This window comes from Xiphophorus hellerii, chromosome 19 (assembly GCF_003331165.1).
Source record: "Xiphophorus hellerii strain 12219 chromosome 19, Xiphophorus_hellerii-4.1, whole genome shotgun sequence".
Classification (NCBI taxonomy): domain Eukaryota; kingdom Metazoa; phylum Chordata; class Actinopteri; order Cyprinodontiformes; family Poeciliidae; genus Xiphophorus; species Xiphophorus hellerii.
The window spans coordinates 23,286,821-23,303,273 of record NC_045690.1 but is presented as its reverse complement, the minus strand read 5'-3'; the positions used below and the strand labels follow the sequence as shown (position 1 = coordinate 23,303,273).

General features: G+C 39.6%; 1 protein-coding gene across 14 annotated transcripts in view; it reads left to right on the top strand.

Moving 5' to 3' along the window:
- Positions 1 to 15,246, top strand: part of smoc1 (SPARC related modular calcium binding 1) — a 62,608-nt gene extending 47,362 nt beyond the window's left edge. For 13 of the 14 annotated variants that reach the window (XM_032546297.1, XM_032546300.1, XM_032546301.1 and 10 more), the window contains 4 exons: positions 1,927 to 2,032; positions 2,125 to 2,369; positions 4,509 to 4,542; positions 12,330 to 15,246. In XM_032546297.1, the coding sequence (XP_032402188.1) occupies positions 1,927 to 2,032; positions 2,125 to 2,369; positions 4,509 to 4,542; positions 12,330 to 12,369 (425 nt within the window). In that variant the 3' untranslated portion in view covers positions 12,370 to 15,246. Of the gene's footprint in view, positions 1 to 1,926; positions 2,033 to 2,124; positions 2,370 to 4,508; positions 4,563 to 12,329 lie in introns of all 14 variants that reach the window. The other variant, XM_032546296.1, reaches the window with a different exon arrangement.
- The last annotated feature ends 1,207 nt before the right edge of the window (positions 15,247 to 16,453 follow it).

The window sequence follows — 16,453 nt, the reverse complement described above, 5'->3', positions numbered from 1 at the left end:
GGGGACATTTTACCCAATAGGAGTTTAGTTTTACTGTAGAATGATGTTATGAAGCATCACAACAAACCCAAACACACTGCTCTGCATCACCGCTCAAACCTTTATCTGATTTTAATCACCTCACAGCCACAAGCTACAATGTGTTTTATGAGCTTAGGTTTGATTTTACTGTTGAATTATGAAAATTGCACCTTTTATAAAGCACAGTAGGGTGGTATTATGCTGTGGCAGGGAAGAAAAAGTTGGTCAAAGTTCACAGGAGAAGTCATTAAAAACCATTGGCAGTGACGGATGTAAACAGCTACATGAACTATATTCATCTATCGGCCATGAGAGGAGACGTCGGCGTCTTACTCAACCGTCGGAGCGACAAACCGGCTGTACTTGAGAGAGTATGCTGCGTTTTGTAGTCGGCGATTTTACAGAAGAGCTATGGATTCAACACGTTTGAATGACAGACAACTTTTTATGAATGGTGGGGTTATGTGAGAGCTAAGGTGGAGCCAGCTGCACACTGTTCGAACCCCCCCCCCCCCAAAAAAACAAAAAAACTACAAAACCACTGTAGTCTTCTTCGTGGTTTTCGCCAGTAGTAACGTCTGGCTGTTGACCACGCGACTCGTGCGATGCCAATAGTCGTGGCTGAAAAACCACCTCATCCTAATGCAACAACTTAACAACCACGAGTTTTATCTTTCCCAAAATTGGCATGCATCCAGGAAGGAAATTTATCTTCGTAATTTCAAGTTGAGCAATTTCATGGTTAATGGGAAATGCAGCTACTGATGTATTTTTTACATTCTTACAACACACGGTCACAAGAAGACCTCATCTCCTGTGACTAAGGGTTTCCATTTTGTCAACTTTGGTCAGTTAGTTGCACATCAAGTCTCATTAAAAAACCTCAAAAGGAGAACAGTTAAATCTAAATTTAAGCAAGAAATGCTTGATTAAATCAAAAACGATGACCTGACGTGAGAGCGCCACTCAGGTGTTTTAGATCAGTGTTTCCCAAACCTGGTCCTCAAGGCACACTGTCCTACATGTTTTAGAGGTTTCCCTGCTTTAATGTGCCTGATTCAACTGATTGCAGTTCAACAAACGCCTGATAATCAGTCATCCATTGAAATCAGCTGGACTGAAGCAAGGAAATACCTATGCCTTGAAGACCAGGGTTGGGAAACACTGTTTTAGATACATCCACCAGGACTTTACCGCCCATACACCACCCTATGTGGTAAAGTCCTTGACATTTTGTTGCTAGTTTGTGCTTCATAACAACCTAATTTTACACTTGGATGAAGGCACAGCAAGACACGGTGCCTCCTCAAGCTTGTCCTCTTGGGCGAAATGCTAATTGGAATCACCTGGCGGATGAACATCCAGAGCCAGAGAGAGAAAAAGACAAGAGCCATCGTCGATGACAAAAAAAGATATAGCCTTAAAAAAATTTTTAAAAGTTTTGTACCAAGACAGATGAGACCGAACAAAACGACTAAAAAGAGTACATTATTTTACAGTGCTGGTGCGTTTGAAGTTACTCTACAAAAGACAATTAGGAGGGAAAATTTTGCCCCGGTTAAGCCTGCCCTTAAAAAGCATACATCTGGGTAATTAAAAGGAACCCGAGGTGTTCGGAATTATGTCATAAAAGTTAACGGGTCTGCGCCGCTTGACGAAAAGCTCCCACTTTCCTCCATGTGCCTCGGCTCTGTTCTCTTACGAAAACAACCGGACCGTCACCTGCGTTTAGCACGTGATCCTTTACTTACCTTGAGCTTTAGCGGGGTAACGACGGTCCCTGTTTGGGTATCCGTCCTGCTGGTGTCGAGGTGCTTCAGCCTCACTGTGCCATAATGAGCCAAATTAGCGATGGAAGGTAATTTTAGCATATTCCCCCTTTTTTTTGTCTTTGGTTTGTACCAGGCTGCCCAGAGGGGAAGAAGGGGGAATTCATTACAAGCTTGTTAGACGCTCTCACAACCGACATGGTGCAAGCCATAAACTCACCGGCCCCCTCTGGTGGCGGGAGGTAAGACTGAATAAAGAGCGCCGTCAAAATGCTAATCCTTTGTCTGAGGGTGTGTGTAACCCTTTCACATATCTGCCTCTAACACCCGCTAGGTTTGTGGAACCTGATCCCAATCACACTCTGGAGGAAAGAGTGGTGCATTGGTACTTTGCCCAGCTGGATAACAATGGCAGCAATGACATCAACAAGAAGGAACTCAAACCTTTCAAGAGGTACCTGAAGAAGAAAGCTAAACCTAAGAAATGTGCCCGCAAGTTCACCGACTACTGTGATCTGAATAAGGACAAGGCTATTTCGCTGCAGGAGCTGAAAGGCTGCCTCGGTGTCAGCAAAGACGGTAAGAGAATTAGAAGTTTTCTTCAGAGAATTGGTTCGGGGATTATTTTATTTTTTTTCTAAAACACATTGTTAGACTTCAGTATCTGATATATAAATACATATTTTACAGGTTGAGATCCGTAAAGTGTGTAACAGGACTATAGGTCTATTTTTATGGAACTAAATCGGAGCCATAAAGTTTGTTCAAAAGAAAACAAATAGAACCTGAACAGAAAAATTTGAAACTAAAAATGTAGTTTGAAATCGGTGTGAAATCTTTTTCAATTTAAAATTTCTGTTTGGTTTCAAACATGTTTTTCAATTTCAAATCTTATTTTTATTATTTTTTTTTCAGTTTCAAATTTTTTAACAAACTTCATGGCCCTAAATTAGCTCAGTATATATTCAGAGGCATAATCTAAAACAAAAAACAAACAAAAAAAACATTAAGTGAAATTAGTGTTTGCTCACTTTTTGCTTGAACCTTTTACCCAATAGGAGTTTAGTTTGCCTTATCTTTTATTGCAACTGCTCCTGTCACAATAAGCAATAAATCAACAAATCAATTAATCGCATGATGAATTAAAATGAGCTCAATAATTTCCATTTGCATGATTTATTGTTTTTCTCTTTTCTCTCTGTCTGCCAAAAAAATGGACGACAAAAGTCTTAAGTCTGGTGCTTTGGTCTCAACTAGCCCCTCTTTTTTTTTTTTTTTTTCTTGAAGAACAATTTTGTTTATATCAAGTTCATAATTAATTTTATTTGTTGTTCCAGTTGTTTTGTTTATTTACTCGGAGAATTTAAAATGTCTTCCAGTTCCAGTTTTATATGTTTATTAGAATTGAAAGTTTATTGATCTCCAAGAATGTGTTCTTGCATCGTTACGCCATTACCATTATATTACTAGAAAATAGTTTCAGAACAACAATATTGTGGTTTATAGCAATAACCTCTAGCTGCACTCGTGGTTAAACAAACTATATTACGACTTCAAAGTCAGAGGAGGTTTGCAATATTCAGTTCCTCCCACAAGAGATTTTTTATTTCTATCCAACTACTACTTAAATGAGGGATTGACTCATATTTTTAGCCACTGACAGATGTTAACAGATGTCAGCAATTTAACAACTGAAGCCGACGAGAGCTTTAGACTGTTTGAAACTGAAATGACTGGATTATAATGTTGAAAAAATAACAACGGCCACAGAAAAATACCCTGTTCCTGTAGTGGAAACACAACTAGAATGTTCTTTGATTGTAAAAAGATTTTTGCTTTATAACTCAAATTCAGTCTTAATCTGTTATCACCGTGGCAACGCTTCCAGTTAAAGTTTCAGCAACATATGTCATAAATCCCACATTTATCTTTGTGATGGTAGGACAACTCAAAGGCTATTCCTTCCAATCAGCTGGAATGTGGATGACATGTAATAGTTTTTATTGAGACTTGTGAAGGTTAACACCTATTAGTTTGATTTAAGTAACATGCTCTTTTGTCTTTCCCATTCTAAAATAAATATCTGGGGAAACGAGATGGCCCTCTGATGAAGCTGGGGGAAAAAAATCATTTTAAAAATCCTAATCAAAAGTTTGAATAACAACAAAAAATATTCCAGCTAGTTTTATTTCACAGGCATTGATAGGCTGACCGGTTCTATGCTAACAAAATAAAGGACAAATGTCATAAATTTGATATCCAACTTCAGGCATCACTTAAAATGCAAGTTGTGACCTAAACTTTTAATTTGTGCAAAATACGACATTCTCAGCTGCAAATAGTAATTTTATTGGTATATTTCTCCAGCCCAGTAGTTAAAGTTACTGAACATCCTTAAGTCATCAGTCAAACTAAGAAAATGTTTAGAATGCTCCAATATTATATAATGCAGCAACGTGTGCTGAATTTGTTAGCAATAATTCCTTAAGATTTAATGTGTTCCCATTAAATAAACACCCTCAAATTAAAGGTTTGGTTTTATAGGATGACGCTATTGTAATGAAACTTGACTTTATTTTAAGACTAACATGTTTTTGTCAGAAGTGCAGCAACTATTGAGAGTCCTGTGTATTGTTTCAGACTCGGGGATTTAACCAAATAAATCAGTGAGACACGTGTCCATGGAGTTTGATTCCTGTCATTTTCCTCTCTTTGCAGGAAGCCCGTTGACAAGCGGCAGTCAAGGAACAAGGCAAGGGACAAAACTGTTCAGTAAGCACGCGGGTCTGCTCTCGCCAACACTGCTTAAAGCTTTAAACACATTTATACCATGTATTAAAACTGTCACTTAGCCCCCGTTCATCTTTAACTGCAAGCATATTCATCATGGAAGGACAGGGAACCCTTATTTCATAGATACATTGGTGTTTTTTAAAGTAATCAAAAGTATTCTACTGAATTTTGATTACTTGCGTAAAGTTCAGAAGGTTCCATGCTACTTTGTCTTTAAACAGTTTGGGAAAGCACAGATGATGACGCCATCGTTTTGTGAGCCTCCTTCTGTTCGTGGTTCAGTTTCCCCGTATTTGTGGATTTTTTTTCTTTGAGGGCCGAAATTCCAAATTATTTGCCAAAGATTTGCCAATTCGCTGATTTTTTTTGTTTTGTTTTGTCGAGCATATCTAAAAAATATATATATTCTTATATATTTCATCTTCTAGAGAAGATGAAATACTTTGGCACAATGCTGCTTGACTCACTATTGGCTGGTGTTTGCAAAGCAGCCAATCCAGAAGCACCATTCCTCTAAGAGCAGAAATAAGGAATATCCACTGTGATTATTTATGCACATTAAGATATCTTTGGTATTTGAACTATTAAAATGGGCAGTAGTACATGTTTTTAGATGAAGTCTAATGTATTAATGCCACAGCTTGTGGCTGGGGTACCACAAGCTGTTCATGGGCACGCAAACACGGATACGTTTTAAGGAAAAACCTCTTACACTCACAAGGTTTCCCCCAGAAAACTTGCTAAGCCTGGCGGTTGGGTGCTAGGGCAGCCATTCCTGCAGCGACCTGTCGTGTTTTTGAGTTTAACAAATGCTTAAAGTTGACAGGAAACTTGACAATATCACTTGATATTTATGTGTTACTGAAAGATTGGAAGATTAATAAGTGAACATCAACTTTAACGTCTTAAAAAATGCAAACATTTTAAAAAGACTCCAATAAGTAATAAGTAATAAAATAAGTAAGCAATGCTTAGCCTGGTGGGGCACAAGTTAAGCCTGGTGGCCCACCAGGCTTATAATACACTGGGGGGAAATCCCTGCACTCAGCTTCTTTATGTGACATCATCGTAGAAATCAAAAGCCAAAATCGACATCAGACAAGACTTTAGGAAGAGGTTTGGAGAGTTGGAAACAGTGTTTTGATCATAAAACACTTCACTTTTGTTTTATGATTGACCATAAATCATAAAACAAAAGCAGAGAAGTTGGCAGAAGCTTGTAAGAGATCATTCACACTGAAACAAGTTCTGTGCTAGAATGTCTAGAAGCCATTACTGAAAAAGAAAAATAATAACCCAGGTAACGTCTGCCGATCTCTGTAGAGATGTCTTATCAACCAGAAACCTAATGCTTGGGTCCAAATGGGTCTTCAAAATACACAAAGACCACAAGCAGACAATCAAATTATTTACAAAGTGGCTGAAGAAACACAAAAGTTAATGTTTTGGTCAGAGCTAAAAAGATGCATGTGAGCAAGGCATCTCATCATCCTGACTCAGTTACACGAGTTTTGTCAGGAGGAAAACTCCAGCAATATGTTGCCATAAATTTGTGGAGAGACTCATAATGTTAGCAAAATGACCATAATGACCCAAGTTATCTTATTTGATAAGTATCTCAAGAAAAGTGCAAAATAAATGAACCGTTGAATGTTTACTTTTTAGTCTGGCATTTAGCAAATACAGTAGAATAATTTTCAGTCATTGTAACAGACAAAGTCTCGTGTTGTTTTTAGAGTCTGTGTAAATGTGTGTACATTTCTAGTTTCAGGTGTAAATTTATACCCAAAGAGATTGTGATGTATTTTATTTATCACTTTTATTGTCATGGCAGTGAACGCCACAATATATTTTGACAAAACAGAAACATAAGTCAAGTTCTTTAACGATTAGGTTAATTATTTGTTCAATTATTGACTCACTATCCCGCTGTTAGCTAGTCTAACACTTCAGTAACTTTGCTGTGTCCATGTTGAACTGTTGCTGATTTGACCTTGAGATGGTAGAAGTATTGAGAAAAGAGCAAACCCAGAAACCGAGAATCACCAAAGTCTATTTTTTTGTTCCCCCCCCCCCCCCCCAACCACCACCTTTCCTTTTCCAAGTCATCTTCCTTCATCTCTCAATTACTCACTCCGCTTGGATTCCCTGGAATTCACATGCTGATTTTTATTCCCGCCGGTGCTGCGGAGTCTGGCTACCGGGTTCGCTCAGCGCCACAAAACACTGAAGTCATGTGTTTACCCTGGGCTTGGCGCGGACGGCGGCGGAGAACAGCGGTTCTAAACAGGCATAACGTCAGGGTTGCTCACGAGTCGCCAGAATAAACAGCCCCAGGAGTGCCGGAGCGGAGGAGAAGGAGGCTTGTTTTTACTACAGTCACTGAATCTATCACCTACATGTTTAGGAGCGGGAGGTGAACAGCCTGACGTCTTTATGTGGCTCTTATGGTACCACTCAGGCACACGGAGCCGGTGAAGGCTGTGGAGAGAGTGAGTTATGAAATAAGCAAAGGAGACGGTGAAAGCTCGCGTGAAAGAACCAGGAACATATGGCATCGGCTCGAGGGTGACTAAGATAGACAACCTTTGTGTTCAGGTATGCTTTGCTGCTCCCCAATGGCCTGGATCGCTTTAAGTCAAGCTGCTTTTACTAGGCCGTAAATCGTGTCCTGTCCTGTCAGCTCCGGAGAGTCACGGCAACGCCGCTTGCGTGTGTATTCACGGCTACGTTACAGAACGTGCCTTTTCCTCGGCATTGTGATCATTTGAGACACATTATTTGTACGAACCCCATCACTCTTCGCTCACTAGCACCAGCGAAGAAAACGATCTGAACACCGTGTGTGAGAGAGTGAGAGGTGCCTGAGAAAGTGGCAGTCGACTTTCAGCAGACATTAATCCTTATATATTTTCTCTTGTGAACCTTGTGACTGTAATGCTTTTGCTAAAACAAAATCAAGGTAGCAATTAAATGTACTTGGAGTGATTATGACCTGGTTAAAACTGTTGTAGAACCAATACAGCTTGTACTTCCCAAGAAGTTATAGGTTACCTTACGAAACTAGCCAGGACATTCCTGAAATGTTCCTGGGACTTATCAAGTGCTTCCTTGGTACTTACATGACAGTTCCTGGATATTTTCTTAAAACTTTCCTGCTATATTCCAGATTCTTTCACATCTAGCTGGTTGCTTTCTAGAATTTACCAGGTACTTTCCTGGAGCTTTCCCAGACCTACCAAAACTGGTCTTCAGTCTGGCCCCTTTTTTGATCCCAAAAACAATTTTGCTTGCAGAGACTTCATAATTCAGTTTATTTGTTAAACACATTTGATAATGTGTTCTTGCATTATTATGCTATTACACTAATATACCTTGAAAATGGTCTCAAATGAACAATATCATTTTTTTATTGCGAACATCTGAAACGTATTGCCAATCATTTTTTGTATACTGGACATTAAGGGCAACCATTTTGTGGTTCCTGATTTTTATTTTTAAATACGAATCATTGATTATTTAATAAATATAAATATTATTATATTTAGAAGTATCTGCTCAGCAGCCTTGGTGATTGGTGTCGTCAGGAGAGACGCAGAACAAACTGAGGAGACAGTGAAAATGTTTCTTTCAGTAGGTGTGAGTGTGTCTTGTATTTTCTCTGGCTCTATCTGGAAGGTGGAACTGTAACGACGGTGTTATTAAGTAGGTCTGGGACCAGAAGTCCAAGCCCAGAATCTTGGAGCCAACGCGAATTACTCTGCATCACTTAACGCTTTAGCTCAGTTTAACACTCTAACAGGATGAATAGGACCAGAAGTTGTCAGAAGTGACTTTGATGAAGACAAACACTTTATTCCTAAGATTTGAACCCAAATCAATCTGATGCAAAAAAAAAAAAAAAAACCTTAAAAGCCCCTCATCATTAGCCGTGCTCTTCAGTTGGTCCTCGCCACCATGTACTGATGCAGCACAATTCCCAGCTCTCGAGCCAAGCGTTTTTATTGGCCGGTCCCAGGTGAGGGGAGACGATTTAGCGCTAGACAGGATCTGCTTTCAGGTCTTTATCACAAGTGGGGCCAAGGTGTCCAGAGAGAGGCTGGGGAGCTTTGTGTTGTTAATGGCAGAGACAATCTCCTCAGTGAGCGGGCAGAGAGGAGAGGGAGGAACGTTAAGCGCTCTGGAGCCTGGTAATTGCGTGGCCAATTCCTGGGCACTAATGTCACTGGGCTCTGAACAACAGAGACATTTATCTGAGCTAAGAGAGAAGGAAAGCATGACTTCAGGGGAAGACCATGTCAGAAATGTTTGCATTTGCAGGTATAGCCTACGTGTTGCCGGGGTAAAAAGATTGCAAGTTGACTTTTTAAATTTTTTTTTTAAACTGCTGATCACATTAAAACTCTTTGAAAAATGTAAGCAGAACTGTGCTGGATTGGGCAGCAAAACATTTTTTTGTTTGTGCCGCTATCATTTTAACATGAATAAATGTTTCCAGAGGTCACGAAAGGTCAACCAGCCACTGTACCTTCTTAAGACCAAAACGAAATTGGTGTCAATCAACTCTATGTCTGTGCTGATGAAATTTTTGATATTTATTGCATTAATAAATATGAAAATGCAATTTCTGTGTGCAGTTTCGTGGTGCAAATCAGACTTCTTTGTGCGACTGCTGAACTAAAGAAGCCTATTACAAATGGAAATACTTTTCATGAGCATTATTTGTGTTTGTGGAGTTATAAATGCTAAGCACAGACGTATAGTTACCTAAAAACTAAATAGTTCTTATCGTCACCTGTATCACAAAATAATGGTAAAACTTTTAAGTCGATATTGCCCACCCATAGCACTCCACAGAATATTTCCCAAAACTCTTAGGGATCATGAAGATGTTCTTTCTTTCTGCAAATAATTTGATGTTACATTGCACAGGAAAATCTGTAAACACTGAACCTTGAATAAGTAGATGGGGGTCCAAAGTAGCATATTGCTGAAAAAACTGTTGCCAAAAATAAAATACACACGCCAGTAACATAGTTGTGGCATTTTGATCTTGAGAATCAGCATTATTCATTTTCATGAGCAAATAGTTTGTGAGCACGGAGGAATAAAAACTGTTTTATGTAAAACAGAAACGCATTCAAAATGAAATTTTGCGCTTTGGATTGAGACACTCCTCTTGAAGTGGGCGCGCTGTTGTTCCCGCTACAGGATCTGCTCCCGTGGAATGCAGCCTCTGATTTATTGCGTGTGGGACGAGTTGTGATGCCTTCAAGTTTAAACAGCAAGCCTAGTAGTAAATACTTCATAAAAACTCTGGAGAAGCCCTGGGAGTGAAATCAGCTGGACTTGTAATTTACTGCGTACGCGGCCAGCAGTGACAGGAAGTGCACCTGCGTGACCCTCCCCGCCCCCACCACCACCTTAACCCACCAGCTTCCAGACGCCCTCCACCCACACAGAAACACAGTTTGATGTGTGCCGTAAGGTCGGACGGGCAAAAAAGAACAAAAAACTCCTAGTCGTCCTTCACCAGCCTGATCCGACGTAGGATGTAGTTTTGATTGTAGAAATCTGCGGCCCAGAACAAATCGGAGGTCTAACATGGTTCCATTTGATGGACGGGACATCTGCAAGCAATCTTCGCTCCGTGCCCATCTTCTTTTCTCACAAGCCTCTCCATCATTCTTTCTTCCTCTCGGGTTTTTTTTTTTTTTTGTTTTTTTTTTTTGTACCCCACCCCCAACATTTCTGACTGACGAATGAGCGGAGACTCTCCTGGCTGGGCAGTTTGGGCACGATTGCACAACAGACCAGGACTTGAGAGGCTCAAACAGTGTGATGGACAATGTGAACACATAAACGATTCGTATTCGTATCTCTTTAAATCGGTCTCATTTTATGCAAAAACGTAAATGGAAGCTAGACCAACTAAGGGGCTTGTAACAGTGATTTTTAAAATTTTTTTTTTTGCACAAATGAAAACCTTCTTATTCCACCCCATTTAATCTGATACCCCTAAAATGAAATCCAGGGCAACTGGATCCCTTTCTGAAGCCACCTAATTATGTGAACACACCCATTTTTTAAATTTATTCTGAGTGCAAATCCAATGTTCTGTAAAGGCCTCCACATTAGTGGACAAATAATCCACTAAACTGTTTGGGTTTAGCTTTATGGCCCGAGCACAACCCTGAAATTATTTCACTGATGGTTGGGTCGAGCTCGGACTGCGGTGCGTTCTCCTTTAGAGAAAACCGAAACAACATGAATTTGACTGGCACCTGACTCACCCAGCCATTGAAGATGCTAAACGAAAGCTAAAAGCGGGAAAGAGATTTGCACTGCTAACTCCAATTTTAGATGGTCTGAAACTGAAAGCGGTCAAATCCTACAATAACATGTCGGGTTTACTTTGGGTCCACATTTCAAGTCAATCAGTCGGGTCGGTTCAGGTTCAAACACAACGTCGGGATTTTTTTTTTTTAGGTCCGATCTAAACTAACGGCTTTTTCTCCCGAACTGACAGGCAGAGCTAGCGAAGCATGAGATCAGAGAAGCAGATGAAAAGTCAATGGTCGCTCTGGAGGAGCTGTAAAGATTTGAGGCCTTCATGAAGTGAAAGACGCTGCCAAAAATTAAACATAAATCCAGTTTCAAAATTGCACAATAGCCACGTAGAAGAAAGGGTTCTGGTCATATGAAAGGGATTTTCTTGAACAGCGTTCATACAGAGAAACATGCAGTGGGAAAGCTTTTTTTCAGCAGGACCAGAGAAATATTTGAGAATAAAAAACTGTTGGCTGACATGAACTGATACCAGGCTGGAGGTTCACCTTCCGGCAGGACAACTACATGATGTTAAATCCACAATGGAGTGGTTTAGATGATGGGCTTATTGTGTAACGCTGGAGCATATTTCTTTTCAGTGAGGCTAAATGTAAAAGCACCTTTCAAGTTTTTATTTGTAAAAGTCACAAACAAAAACTACTTGTTACAATTAAATTCTCTTGTTTCTGTTCTGCCAAAATAAAATGTAATAAAACACATTTAAAGTTTTGATTATTATATGACAAACTGTGAAAGAGTTGAAGACGTCTGAATGCTTTCTGAAGGTCGTATATAAAGTTGATGTTCTGAAGTCGTACTCGCCTCTTGGCTTTTTAGAAGTTAAATTGAATAACTTTGGCTCTAAATTGAAAAAAAACAAAAAAACTTTTTTTTTTCTCACACAGCTGATCTGATTAAACACACATTTCACTTCTGGGTGTATAGTTTAAAGCAAACTTGTGTCTGCTCCATGTCAAGTCAATGTGACGGCGCATTAGGGCCAAGAGGAAATTTGCTCCAAAAAAAGTAAGAAATTTTGAGATTAATCTCAGAGATTTTCTTTAAAAAAAAAAAAAAACCTGAGAAATTTCGGAGTCTGAAAAGTCGAAGGTTTTCGATTTTTGGAAATGATGAGTTTCAAAAGTTTAATCTTTTTTTTTTTTTACTCTAGAACCTCAGAAATGTTCTTGGGTTTTTTTTCTAGACAATTTCTGAGATTAATCTCAAAATGTCTTGAGTTTTTTGACAGAAATTTAATCTAAAATCAATTTAATTAATTTTTAAAATCTACAATGGCCCTGTTACGCCGTCACACATCAACTCATGTAAAAACCAACATACAAAAAAGTAAAAACAAAAAGCTGAGTCACGCACGTTCTCTCTCCCAACGTTTCGTCTCTGTGTCTTTTCTTCCAGTCGGCCGTCTGGCGTGAGGAGGGAACGGACGAGAAGCTGAAGACGAGAGCAGAGGCGACGGAGGCGTCTGCACGCTTCCCGACGGGAACCTAAAGACGGAGCAGAGAAATCAAGAAGTTTCTGAATCGGAGAGAGAAAAAAAAGAACGAGAGAGAGAGAAAAGAGAAAAGCAACAAAGCGGCGCCAAAATAATTGCACTTTTTCCTCCCTACGTCTGACATATTAACTGCTTTTTTGTTTGTTATTTTTCATCTTGAAGTGACTGAGAATTCACTAAGTAAAAAAAAAAGAGAATATATTTGTAAAGAGTTGACAGGCTCACCACTGGAAGAGCGCGTATGTGTATGTAACCACTCCCCCTCCCCTGCTGTATGTTCAGTCTGCTGTGTTGATTTGCTCAGTCCACATGTCTCAATCCCAGGCCTGTCCAATAAAACGTTACACCACCCTCGCCCCCGCCCTCCACCACCGTCAGACATGCTGCAGCAGCAGACAGCTCAGCGGCGAATCAGCAAACAATCAATCAAAAAAAAAAAAAAAGTAAATCAGTGTGAACCCACTGACTTACACCTGATTTGTCAGCGTAAGACAATGAACTCTATGAATTCCCTCGCTCTGGCTGTAGATCTGTTGGTGTTTTCCTTGTAAAAAAAGAAAACATAAGAGCAGATGTTTGTGTTGTAAAGAAGAAAGCAAAAACTTGCTGCAAGTACTTAGCTGTGCCACCCAAAGCCGATGCAAGGCAGCCACGCCATCTGCGCTAAATACTTCACACAGTCTGTTGGCTAAAGAAAAAAAACAAACAAAAACATAATGATAAAAAAGGCAATAAAAAGCGCCGAAGTAGTTCAGACAATACCTGTGGTGACGTAATGCGTCTCTTCTTCAGAACCCAGCGGGGGATTGGCCGACAGCAAAGCCATCAGTTGAGCTCCACTGCTAGCTCCGCTAACTCTTTAGATAAACTGGCACATCCGAATATCTAAAGACGCGCCGTGTGGATGTCTGTGCCCTAAAAGACGAGCCTTTAAATAACACAAACCTATAAAGGAGTAAAATATCTCCAACAAAAGATTATTGTAGTTGATCCATTAGGCACAGGAACTCTAGCTGCCGCGTTCCACCTTGTTCAGCTGCCATTTTGCTTTTGGTGTTTTCAGATTGTTTTCATCTTTTACTGACATTTAATGTGACAGGCCCACATGGGATAAAGCAGACGGAAAACGATAACATGGTCGTCAATTTGTCCTCGGAAAGTTGTGCGCGTGTGTTCAGTCGTCCTGGATTAATCCTTTGTAGAACAACACGTTTGTTTCTACCAGCTTTGAACATCTAGGGGTTGGAAATTCAAATCAACCAAGATTAAACTGTGACCATCTCTAAATATCAATTTTCAAGTCTTGCCCTTGATTCTAAATGTCATTTTTGTCTGGAGTTTGACTGGGACATTTTTACACACGAATATACTTTGATTGAATCTCGGGCTGTTTGTTTCTTGTCGCCCTGCTGGAAGTTGAGAATACTGGCTAGACGTAAGTAGCTCCATCAATTCGACCCGCTTCCCATGATGCTGCCGCCACCACGATGCTGCAAACCTCTGAGGTCTTCGGTTGGATTCATAAATTGTGCGCAGAAAGACTTTATTCACTAAGCAGGCGACTTCTAAACTCAGTCGATTGTGCCGGATTTTTATTTGAGAGTATTAGAGCAAAGAGGGGCTGGATGCAAAAAAAGCACGCCACACTTTTCAGATTTTTACCTGTAAAACATTTGAAAACCATGTATTCTTTTTTTTTTTTTTTTACTTCCACTTAACCGTGAGTCAGTACTTTGAGAAGCCTGAAATTAGTGGATGTAAAGTGAAAGTATATGGTTCATTTCAAGCCATTTAAATACTTGCATGCAATTGTGATTTCCGAAAATGACCAATAGTGACATTATTGTGTAAGAAAATAGCCTTAGCTTTATCAGGTAGCATGATGGTGGATTAACAGTCGTCTGCGGAGCTAAGTATCAAAACGGCTTTTAAAAACGATGGGTTAATGAGGGAGAACAACGTTTTCAGTTTGTTGTTGATTTGGTTAATTAGCTGGCGTCTCTATCAACGAATGAAGATTCTGGTTTTAAACGCAGGAAAAAAAAAAGAGAAACAACAACAATTTAAACAATGTGGCATTCGCGCACAAATTTCAATTTCATAAAACAAATATGTTTTCTGAGCATTTACTGTTAGTTCCTCCGGTGCCACGTGTCGGCGTTCATCCCTGAAACAATCGACAACATCCACCTTAAATCCGCCCCGCCTCACCTGATCCCGCTCTGGATGCAAAAACACACACAGCCAAAAAAACAACGGAGCAGAGAGGGAAGAGATATTAAATCTTTTAGGAATTTGAAGCATAAAAATTCCTCCCCACATTTGGGAACAATTGGGTCTCACACTAGGAGAAACACGCTTTCGCTGCTGGAGTCTGGACGCTCGTGTCTGTGTGTTTTGAGTTTTTGTTTTGTTTGGTCCCCCTCACAAATATCTGCAGCGGCTCATGGACACGAAATGCTTTTTATTGTAAATATGTACGATAACCTTTTTGTTTGACGGTTTTACTAAATCCCACTACAGTGGCATGATTTTAAATGTACTTCACTGTCAGCGTAGCTTCTTGTAAAACACACCCCCTGTTTTTCTTCTCCTTCTTCTAACTCATTCACGCTTAAGTCCGTAGACTGGTCTGTTTATTTTTATTTTATTTTTTTTTATCCGTGCTCTGCTTCATTTTGTGTCTGCCTTCATCACTGAACACCAGCAGGAATGTAACACAGCAACTGGTGCTTACAATCAGAACGTCCGGTTATTTCCATTCTAACGTGAACTGAACATTTGTGCCAAGAACAAGAGAATAATCCCATCCTTCCTCGAGTCCTGTGCAGTTTCTCCTCCTGAGTGAACTTTTATTTTTTCCACCTTCCCGTCCAGGTTAGAAACACAAAGCTTTTGTGTGTCTGCCGAAGTGCTTCCAGACGCAGCGAGCTGCAGATTGTTCGGAAACATCTTAAAAAGGAGCCAACAGGCTGACAATCAGCACAGATGGCAATGGGATGTGTGTGTGTGTGTGTGTGTGTGTATAGAGGGGGGTGCTGCAGCTGGCTGTCACTCTGACTCCAACCATGTTTCAAAAGTGATTTTTTTTTTTACTAAAGTTTGAAGAATGAGACCCACGGCAATTCTTGCTAAAGTAAATTATGCGGCTCAAAAATAATATGTTCTATTCGTCATGAGAATGTAGCAAAAATAATAATAATGATAATAATAAAGAAAAAGCACAAAATGATCTTATAAAGTGAATCCTGTCATTAGGCAGAAACATATAAAACTTATTTCAAGAGCTTTGCTTGTTTCTTTCCTGAATGTGAAAAAAAAAGAAAAAGTTTTGGCCTTAAATTTAAAAAACATCTGAACAGGTGTGGCATTCTTAACTTATAACAAAAACAGTAATAATACAATGTTGTTCATAACATCTGTTTAAACCATGACTAGTCTGGACAGTCGAAAGAGATTCCATCAGTGGAGAGAAGGAGTTTTACACTGCCCCCAAATGGTGAAGATGGGTAACTGCATTCATAAAACAATTCAAACGGTTAAACTGGCAATTTGCTTCTTCTTGGGTGAAGTCAAAACCGTATGTCTTAATGTAATACACATCAAAGAATTATGGTAAACATCAAAACGTCTAATGTATGAAATTTTACAGAGTGTTGAAAATATACCTACTCAACTAAATTAGTTAAGTTAACCTTTACTCTTTTTCCCCATTTCGTTTGTGCAGCTACGTTGAAAAGGAGCAAAAAAAAAGAACTTGTTGGTGACCAACAGAACATCACTGAAATATTAAGAAACTATTGCTATGAGGTGTAAAGTAAATTTGACTGACAATGCTCGCCTTGGGGGAGAAGAAGCTAGGCTTGCTAGCTCTTGGATCTGCTAGCATGCTAGCTAATGTGAATTTTGCTGTCAAATTAGCTAAAAAGGGATAAAAAACTTTCATTCTTGCTCCAACTCAGAAACTCTTAGCTTTTAATACATACATGTTTATGACAGTTCACACAAACATATCCATCTAATCATT